The following is a 10670-nucleotide window of genomic DNA, read 5'->3' on the forward strand; positions in this document are numbered from 1 at the left end:
ATATAGAACAAATCTTTTAAAATCTTCTTCTCAAGAACCACTGGGCCAGAAAAGCTGAAACTTATGTGGAAGCATGTTTGGGTAGTGTAGATATTAAATTGTTAAAATTATGACCCCCTGGGGTAGGGCGGGGCCACAATAGGGAATCCAAGTTTTACATAGAAATATATAGAACAAATCTTTAAAAATCTTGGGCCAGGAAAGCTGAAACTTATGTGGAAGCATCTTTGGGTAGGGTAGATATTAAATTGTTAAAATCATGACCCTCGGGGGTAGGGCGGGGCCACAATAGGGAATCCAAGTTTTACATAGAAATATATAGAACAAATCTTTAAAAATCTTCTTCTCAAGAACCATTGGGCCAGGAAAGCTGAAACTTATGTGGAAGCATTTTTGGGTAGTGTAGATATTAAATTTTTTAAATCATGACCCCCGGGGGTAGGGCGGGGCCACAATAGGGAATCCAAGTTTTACATACAAATATATAGAACAAATCTTTAAAAATCTTCTTCTCAAGAACCACTGGGCCAGGAAAGCTGAAACTTACATGGAAGCATCCTTGGGTAGTGTAGATATTAAATTATTAACATTATGACCCCCAGGGATAGGGCGGGGCCACAATAGGGAATCCAAGTTTTACATAGAAATATATATAGAGCAAATCTTTAAAAAAAGATCTGCATCTCCCAAGTTACTCAGGTGAGCGATGTGGCCCATGGGCCTCTTGTTAGATCACCTGAGTAAACTCAGATGACCTATTGCTATCCGTTTTCGTCCGTCGTCATCCGTTGTGTGTTAACATTTGAACATTTTCAGCTTCTTCTCTGAAACCACTTAACCAATTTCAACCAAATTTGGCACATAGCATCTATGGGTGAAGGGGAACAAAAATTATGAATTTCATGGTCCCTGTCCCCCTGGGGCCTGGGGGTGGGGCAAAAACCACTAAAATTATTGCAATCTTTAAAAGTCTTCTTTACTCCTGGACATCAAGCAGGCAAACTGTTAGTATGATTGTAATCAGCATTAAGTCCTCTACCAAAATTGTGAAATTCATGGCGCCAGGGTCAGGGGTTCTAGTGCTAGGGCGGGGCTAAATAGGTTATATAGTGAAAATGCATTATTTCTTTGAAAGTCTTTTTTTTTTTTTTGCTCCTGGGCATTAAATAAAGTAACCAAGTGCATAGTTGAGTTAAAAATGACTGTTTCTTCCAAAATTGTGAATTTAATGACACCAGGGTCAGGGGTTCTAGTACTAGGGCGGGGCCATGTAGATTATATAGTGAAAATGCATTAATTCTTTAATATTCTTCTTTTCTGTTTGCATGCATTAAATAAACTAACCAAGTGTATAGTTATGTTGAATAAAGCTGCCTCTTCTAAAATTGTGAATCTAATGGTCCTAGGGTCAGGGGTTCTAGTGGCAGGTCGGGGCTATATAGATTGTATAGTGAAAATGCGTTAATTCTTTGATATTCTTCTTTTCTGTTTGCGGGCATTAAATAATCAAACCAAGTGCATAACTATGTTGAATAAGGCTGTCTCTTTTAAAATTGTGAATTTCATGGCCCCATGGTCAGGGGTTCTAGTGCTAGGGCGGGGCTATAAAGATTATACAGTAAAAATGAATTATTTCTTTGAAAATCTTCTTCTTTGCTCCTGCTCTGAGTATTAAATAAACTAACAAAGTACATAGTTATGTTGATTAAGGCTGTCTCTTCCAAGATTGTGAATTTCATGACCCCTGGGTTGGGTGTTCTGGTGTTAGGGTGGGGCTCTATTGATTATATAGTGAAATAGCTTAAGGTAAAGATGCCTCTTTGAGATTTGTGAATTTCAGGGCCCCTGGGTCAGGGCTTGTTGTGTTTGGACGGGGCTCTATAATGTTTATATAGTGAAAATGCACAAATTCTTTGAAAATCTTTTCCTTTGATCCTGGGTATTATGACAATGATCTTAGTATACATTTATGACAAAGAACGCTGCTTCTTCCAAAAATGCTTAATTCCCTGGCCCCTGGGACAGAGGTTCTTTGGGGGGGGGGTCTGAAAATAATTTGATGCTTTGAAATCTGCACTGTGGTATTAATCAACAACGTGATGAAATAAAATGTATAAAATTTCCAAAATTGTGGCCTCAGGGTCAGTGGTTCTTGTGGGATGGGGTGCACAACTGATAAAGTGGAAATGCATTTTCTCTTTGTTACTCTGATCTACATGTACCTCCGGGTATTACTAACCAAAGTAAGCATGCTGATTGCATAATTATGATAAGCAATGGTGCCTCTTTCAAAATTGTGAATTTCATGGCCTCTGTTTTAACACACGAATTAAATTCAATTGTTGGAAAGTTGTTATGGGATACTCAGTTGACCTAAAAGGCCCATGGGCCTCTTGTTAAATTAAGGTCACCTTATTTTTAGCAAGTTCAGGGACACATACATGTACAATTGCAAAAATTAAATGGACAATTTCAAAATTGCAGTGGTAGTATAATTTTTTGAAATCACTGAACAGAACTCTATTTTTCTTTTCGACAAGCTGATTTTCCTTATTTTTCAGTTAATATAAATGTTCTAAACATGACCCATCTAGACAGAAGCTAGCAAGACTTGTGTTTGACATCAAACAGGAAGGAAAAACTCATAAACTGATAATTTTCAGATCAGCCCTGATTGTTTGCAATGAACTGGACTCCAGCATTGACCTTAAGATGGCCACACACTCAGGCTTGGAAGGTACCTGTCTGTAAAAACTTAGTCATATCACATGTAAATAATGTTTCCAGTCAAGTCAATTGTTTGATATAACCTGGTTTTCATATGATTGCTTTCTTTAATGAGGCCTTTCATTTGTGGAAATATTTTATCCACAGTGAATTGAATATTTAGCCATGGAGAATATATTTTATCATGGGAATGAGATTTTTAGTACCTGTACCGTTAGTATGCAGTAAAATACGCTGAATGTGAAGTTCGAGGTATGTACAATTTTTGATTCATTATATATTCTTCAAGTTTACAATCTGTGTTAAAAGGATAGGAATTTTAAGCATGAAATACATGTGATTACAAGCATTTCACTATAACCATGCTTTACTGTAGATTGAATCATATTTGGTTTCATTTTCATGCATTCACCACATAGTAAAATATAGACAGATATTTTGTAATTTGGAATTCAAAAAAGTGTTAATGCAGTGTTTACCATTTAAATCAATTTACAGTATGTAATTTGTTCAATATAATGTTTATTGAAGGGAACACTGTTCAGGATACATGCTTTTATTTCTGTGCTGGATTGATTGATTGATTGTATGTTGTTTAACGCCCCTCTCGAGAATTTTTCACTCATATGGAAACGCCACCACTTGCCGGTGGAGGGCTACAAATTTTGTCCTATGCTTGGCACTCAGGGCCTTTGAGCAGTGAGGGATCTTTTTCGTGCCAGCACCTACTGCGACACGGGGCCTGGGTTTATGTGGGCTGCATCCGAAGGACCGGTCTCCACTTCCCACAGTGACTTTTCTGTGCTGGAAGACACAAATATGAATGAAATATTCCATTCAGTTAATACACAACTGACAGAATTATCACTTTAAATATTTGCAAACAGTCAGTATGTTAGTGTGACCTTGTCCTACATAGAGATTGTTCTCATTATCCACACACACACTACGGGGATCCTCTACTCCTTGTGGTTGTGTGAGTAATAGAGACAAGAACTGACCGTCCTGATCAAGGAGTTGAACAGTGTCACTGTAATAATCACACACCAGGATGTGACCGAGGACATCAGTACAGATTCCATAGGGACGGAACTCTGACTCCTGACCTGTGTAGGAGAACCTGTGTTGTCCTGATTTATTCACCACCACTACTCCATTAAATAAATCTGATGTACAGATATCTCCATTGATGTTTTCTGTGATGTAGTGTGGATATCTATACAGTTCCTGTCCTTTGTTATCCCTCTGTATGTTCTGTAGTTCTTTTCCTGTCTTGTTGTACCTGGTGACTTTAGCTTCTGAATCCTTCATCCAAATAAATCCTCTAACTTTTATAAACATCCCCACCAGTAAGTCCCCGTTGATGTGGGAGGAGTGTATACTGAGTGGTCTCCAATCTCCAGTTTTAATGAATTCAGTGATATTATTATCCTGTGTTATCCTATTGATGACTTTCTTGTCTTTGTCTGTAAAGATCAGATCCCTGTCCTGTGTCACTGTGTGGTAACCTTGATCTCTTCCACTGGTTTCTATCTTTTGTATCACATTCCCCTGTAAATCTGTTTGGAAAAGATTACCATCCCAGTCACTGATCCAGAGTATGTCGGATTGATCTAGTGATACATGGAATACATAATCAACACCTGGTACATTGAACTCCCTGACCTCAGTGACAGAGGCAGATAGAGACATTGTTTGTTTCTTGTCAGATTTCACATGTTTATCTTGTTTTGTCTGTTCACTTGTTAATTTCATTGATGTAGCAGTAAGTGGAATTTTCATTGGCTTTTTTCTTCTTAGTTCTGCCTTTCTATCTGATTTAATTACTTTCCCTAGTAATTTAGCAATATCACTTTTGTTGTATTGAGCAGAAGAAAATTCGGGTGTGACTGGTTTTTTGGTTTCTGGTATGGGTTTTATTTTTAAGTCCTCTGAAAGTTGAGTTGTGAAGTTAGTGAGTTCAGTAGAGGACAGGTAACTCTGGAACTCCTTAACAAGGTCATTGAGATAGGCAATATAATCATCAAATGTCTTCTCTTGGCTCTTTAATTTCTCCAGTAATGACTTCTCTATTTGATTTAATTCTTCCATATTTTCTGAGAGAACTGTGTCCACCATGTTTTTTAGAGACTCGGCCTCAGCCTTCATGGATGTCCGTAAGCTGTCCATGATCTGTTTAACTTCTGTGGCATCTTCCTGAACTTCTCTCTGTAAATCCTGTGATGTAGGAACAAAGTAATTATGGATTTTAGAGAGTTCCTTTTGACAAAGTTTAAACTTATCTGTGTAAATAGATTCTAAATCGATAAAACAATGTCTCTGGTGCTCTTGCATTGTTGAACATTTTGAACATAAAGTAACATTGCAGTCTTTACATAGAATATCTATGTCTTTTGTAGGGTGGAGCTTGCATTTCATCACAGGAAGTTGTCGTTTACGTTGCTGGTAAAGGACCATCTTATGGTTCTTGTTTTCCGGAATCTTTAAATGTTGGTCTCTGCATTGTTTGCACATGCGATGATGGCAGGAATTGCAGTAAAATTCACAATTTTTCTCACAATCTTCAAAACCACACTCTAGAAAGTGTTGAGGAATGTCTGGAATTTTTGGTTTGGAATGTGCCATCTGAAATTAACATTTAGAAGTTTGTTACCTCCATATGGGTTTCGGAACTGCAAAAATTTTACATCTTGAATTTAATTAATTAAGCTGAACTACATGATTCTGACTCTAATTGGACTGAAGAAGACCAACCCCATAAAGAAAAAAAATGTTCCAAAATACTCTATTGATTATGTATTGAATCTTCTATATATTAGAGAAAATGGAGTTTGATAAACAAAACTGTCCTTGTAGAGAAAAATTTAAATTTCATGTCTGCAAACAACCCTGTACTTACTTTTAATGCAAATGACCTCTAAATGTATATATCTGTCAACAAACTAACTTTGGAATGTCAGAGGGAGATTTTAGTCGAGACTTTGACGAGATCTGTAATTTACTTCCTGTTTGGAGATAATTATAGATTTAAATGTCCTACCCAGAAATTTTATACACCTGCACTTTTCAATTACTAAATGAAGAACATTCCTTTGATAACTGTAGTTTGTTATTAGTATATATACATGGAAATTTTTTTTAACAAATTCTGAATTTCAAATTTGGTGAGATTAAAAAAATATGTGTATTAATTAAGCTTTTATTAGCTCTTCTGAGCCAAAGGCTTAAAGAGCTAATGCTATGGTTATTTGTGCGGTGTGTGTAAACTTTTTAGAAGATGGGCTATAACTCAAGAACCCCTTGGCCAATCAGTGTCAAAGAACTATATGCGGTATATTGCATATATTTGACCCCCACAAAAGTCAAATTTTGAAAACTTCCTGAAATGTGCTGAATTCAATAAATAATTTTTTTTGAACTCTCATTAAATAAAATTTTAAGAATATAACACCCTCCCTTATTTTGCAAGCAGTCTTTTTAAACATGAAAATGATTTATTTGTAGCATTTTATCATAAAAGAAAAAAAAAAGAGGAATTGATTTCAGACAGATTTATAAATGTATTTTGATTAATGCAACATTTAAACAAACATGACAATAAATAAAACAAGAAAATGTTACATTTAACATGTTTTAAGATAAATTGAATTATTATCATGATCATTGTAAACATGTTGGCATCAAACACAGATATGTTTCTTACAAAACATCACTACTAACCTGATCTTCTTGAAATTTTCACAGTTTGTAAATGAATTCCATCCAAATTATGCTATTCTTTCTCCTTTTTGTTCGGGAGAACTGACACAAAACACAGGTTATCATTTACAGTAACACAAATTTTCACAGTTTGTAAATTAATTCCATCCAAATTCTGCTATTCTTTCTCCACTTTGTTTGGGAGGACTGACACAAAACACAGTTTGTCATTTACGGTAACACAAACACACACATCAGTTATGTCTCTAACGTTAATTGCTGTAAGCTGTGCAGAGCTCGGTCTCAATGCAATCATGTGTCTGTCAGATGTGCTACGAGGGATGTTGTCTTGTTCTTCGACTGTTCTGTTCATTTCCTTCACCAAGGCATAGAATGATGGACCACAACAGTTCTCATTACACTGTGGTGAACAGAGAGTTGTGAGTTTAACAAAACTATGCCCTCTTCCAAAGCTATCTTTTTGTTGAAGTAAATTGTCTCTGCTGAATGTGGATCTGTACTCGACACAATGTATAATTTGTTGATGCAAATAGAGTCTTTTGAAAAACATAACAGACTGTACATTTCCACCCACTAGTAACATTGCATGCTGCTCCTCTGTTGACATTGGTCGGCTATGGTATGCACCAACAACAAACAACTTTTCACTTATTCTCTCTTGTGTCGACTGATGTTTTTTGTCCATCATTCTTTTGAAGAGTTCTTCCATACAGCTTCCATACTGTAATGATTGGGCTATCCTTGGGAGAGATCGATGGACACACACTGCAAATGCAATTTTCTTCTCGATTCTTTGAGTCCCATGGAACAATCGTCTCAACTGGCCATTTAAGTCTTCAAAGTAGAAACATGATGTGGACCAGAGGGGACCCAGATCAACAACCCTGTCTGTCAGATGAAGAAGAAGATGGACATTGGAAGTTGAATACCTGTCACCATACAGGGCTGGGATGTTCAACACGAATTCCAACAGCATTCTCTTGCACTGATGAATGTCTTCCAAGGTGATCTTTTCCTGAAAAAGAATATAAGTGGCATACACCAGCAGTGAAAAATGATGAAATTGGTCGGGGGGCGGAATTCCATACAGACATGGTAAACTGTAAAAAAGTAGGAAGCTCTTAAGTTCTGCAGCCTTGAAATGGGAAATCTCGCTCAATGATCTCGGTAACCTTGCGACGAAACTTGGTGGTATTATCGCTAATAAGCGCTGGTCCACTTCTGCAACTTTTGTTGAAATGCTGAAAATGTCCTGTTTGTGGGATTTGTCGAACCAGAGTGTGACAAGCATTTTCACAACACCTAGAAGAATGCAGTGCATATAGTCCACAGCAATACCACGAATGTTGTCAAAGGATGGTACATAGGAAAACCACGCAAGTCCCTTCACACCTTGAACTGTTCCTTTGTTTCGCTCCGCCTCCTCTTCATTTTGCACATGGGAATTGTTGATTCTAAGCTCATGGTGACCGTTTAGACTTTCCATGTTGAACGGGTATGATAAGGTATGACCTCTCTAACTTGTCTGTACCGATTTTCCCGGGGCATAACAGTACGGACTCAAAAAGAACATGTTGAACTGGACCATGATTTGAAAAAGGCATCTGGCTGGTGCGTCGACAACTTCATTTAGTAGAATTCCATGTACCAGCTGACCGTTTACATCAAATCCTGGAACAAATAAAGAAAAAATGTATCCTGGTTTCATTTGCTAATTGTTAGTGACAACTTTATCTAAAGCTAGGATATTTTCTAATCTTGAACTGTTTAAGTAATTTCTCTGAGATTTTATGAAAACTTATGCAATGAGATTAACTTAAATGCCACAACCTCCACCAAAATCATTTAAAGAGAGTCAGAAATAAAGCTTTTGTTCATTATTACTTAATATCCAATTAAGAATTGTTTTTGAAAAAAAAATAATAAATTTGTTCCCCAAGTCATATGGACATAGACAATCAGACAAATGTAACTGTATTGTAATAAAATTAAACTTTAACTTATATTAGCATACCTGAACTGTAAATTTCATGAAAACTTTCAGCAAAAGGCCTGAGAAATGTGCAGAAATCGGGTTGGAATAGCCAAACCAGAACCCTGCAAAATTCTGTTGTTTCTGGAAAATCTGGAAAAATAAAAGAAAGTAAATAGAGTCCATGGTCAAGAAAAAAAAAACAGAATTTATTACATCAGAAGTTTTCTGATAACAATTTGAATCATAAATATCCTTGATTAAAATTCGATATTATTAAAATGCATATTGTCTTGTTTACTGTTTTACTACTTCATTTACATAAATTAATCATGAATTTGATAACTTTTAAGAAAACACATCTATACAACAAGATGTGTTTGTAAAACACTGATGCCCCCGTATGGCAGCATAGCAAAGATTAAGCTTTTCTTAAATGCAAATTTAATTAATTGGTACCAAAAGTAGGGTATTCTCACTGGAAAACAATTGTGAAATTTGAAAGTAACATAAAGTTTAAATTTTTAGCTCACCTCAACGAAGTTGGGGGAGCTTATGTAATACCCTCGGCGTCGGCGTCCCAGGTTAAGGTTAAGTTTTATGGAGCAGTTTTCTTTTTAAGTACTTCTATGTCCTATATTGATTAGACATGTATGGAAGATGGTTCTAGTGTGTTTCATTGCACCAGTCAAAGTTTCAGATGCTGCAATTTCAGCAAAGGAATGACCAGGTTAATGTTTTTGGAGCAGGTTAACATTTTTGGTGCAATTTTTGGTGTAGGTTTCATTTCCAAGTAACTATAAGCCCTATGTTGACCAAACTTGCATGGATGATACACCTAAGGATGCATACTACCAGGCTTGCTTCGGATGCTGAATCTGACCTACATTTTACGGTTGAGTGAACAGGTTAAAGTTTTTGGTGCAGGTTTCATTTCCAAGTAACTATAAGCCCTATGTTGACCAAACTTGCATTGATGATACATCTACGGATGCATACTACCAGGCTTGCTTCGGATGCTGTATCTGACCTACATTTTCCAGTTGAGTGAATAGGTTAAAGTTTTTGGTGCATGATTCATTTCCAAGTAACTATGAGTTCTTTAATGACCAAACTTGCGTGGATGATACATATAAGGATGCATACTACTGGACTTGCTTCGGATGCTGAATCTGACCTACTTTTTGTTGATCAGTGAAAATGTTAGTTTTTGAGGCATGTTTCATTTCCAATTAACTATGAGCCCTATAATGAGCATACTTGCATGAATGATACATCCTAGGATGCACACTAATGGACTTGCTTCGGATGCTGAATTCGACATACATTTTTTGTTAATAGACCAGGTTAAAGTTATGGTTGCAGGTCTATTACCAAAAAACTATTAGGCTTATATAACATTCTATAAACCAAACTTGCACAAATGTTGCATCAAGAGATGAAAACTCTCAAATTTGCTTCAGATGCTAGATTTTAATTACATTTTCATGAAGAAGAACTAGTTTAAATTTTCTATGTAGTTCTATTTCAAAATCAGATTAAAATTGCTTGAATATTTTCATTTTTAATGTACAATTCTTGTTGGTTAATTGTTTGACTTTGCCTTACTTAAAGACAACATTCGTTGAGGTGAGCTCTGTAATCTCTGATTACCTATGTTTTAATAATTACAAAAATCTCCAAGGTCAAGGTGAAAAGGTCAATGTAATAAGTATCAAATGAAAGGTCTTGCCACAATAAAATACTTATGTAGAGCATGAAAGCCCTAGCCCTAACCATTCAGAGGTTATGTTCAACGTTCAATTTCTTAAAAAGTAGGTCAAACTCCAAGGTCAAGGTCAAAGGTCAAAGTTATTATTATCAAATGAAAGATCTTGTCATTAGGATCACATATGTAAAGTATGAAAGCACTGGACCTAATTCTTAAAAATTTATAGTCAAGGTTTGCTTTTTTAAAGTAGGTCAATCTCAAAGGTCAGAGGGTCAAAGTTCTTGGTTTCCAATGAAGTGTCTTCTCACAAGGATTACATGTATGAAGTACGAAAGCCCTATCCCTTACCGTTCAAAAGTTATGGCCAAGGTTAAAGTTTTTTCACAAGTAAGGAAATCTACAGTCAAGGTCAAAGGGTCAAAGTTGTTGGTATCCAGTGAAAGGTCTTTTAACAAACATTATATATGTGAAGTATAAATGTCCTGGTGTTTACTGTTCAAAAGATATGGCCAAAGTAAAATTTTAAGAGTCATTTTCTGT

General features: G+C 36.1%; 1 protein-coding gene across 1 annotated transcript; it reads right to left on the bottom strand.

The window, feature by feature from the left end:
- Nucleotides 1–3591: 3591 nt before the first annotated feature.
- On the bottom strand, nt 3592–5699 carry LOC134249422 (tripartite motif-containing protein 2-like). The gene is made up of 2 exons (XM_062731778.1): nt 5627–5699; nt 3592–5352 (listed from the first exon to the last, which is right to left on the bottom strand). The coding sequence occupies exon 2, from the start codon at nt 5350–5352 to the stop codon at nt 3592–3594; it is 1761 nt and encodes a 586-aa protein (XP_062587762.1). The 5' UTR covers nt 5627–5699.
- Nucleotides 5700–10670: the final 4971 nt, after the last annotated feature.

This window comes from Saccostrea cucullata, unplaced genomic scaffold (genome assembly GCF_032062105.1).
Source record: "Saccostrea cucullata isolate Sc308-1 unplaced genomic scaffold, CSIRO_AGI_Scuc_v1 ctg5390, whole genome shotgun sequence".
Classification (NCBI taxonomy): Eukaryota; Metazoa; Mollusca; class Bivalvia; order Ostreida; family Ostreidae; genus Saccostrea; species Saccostrea cuccullata.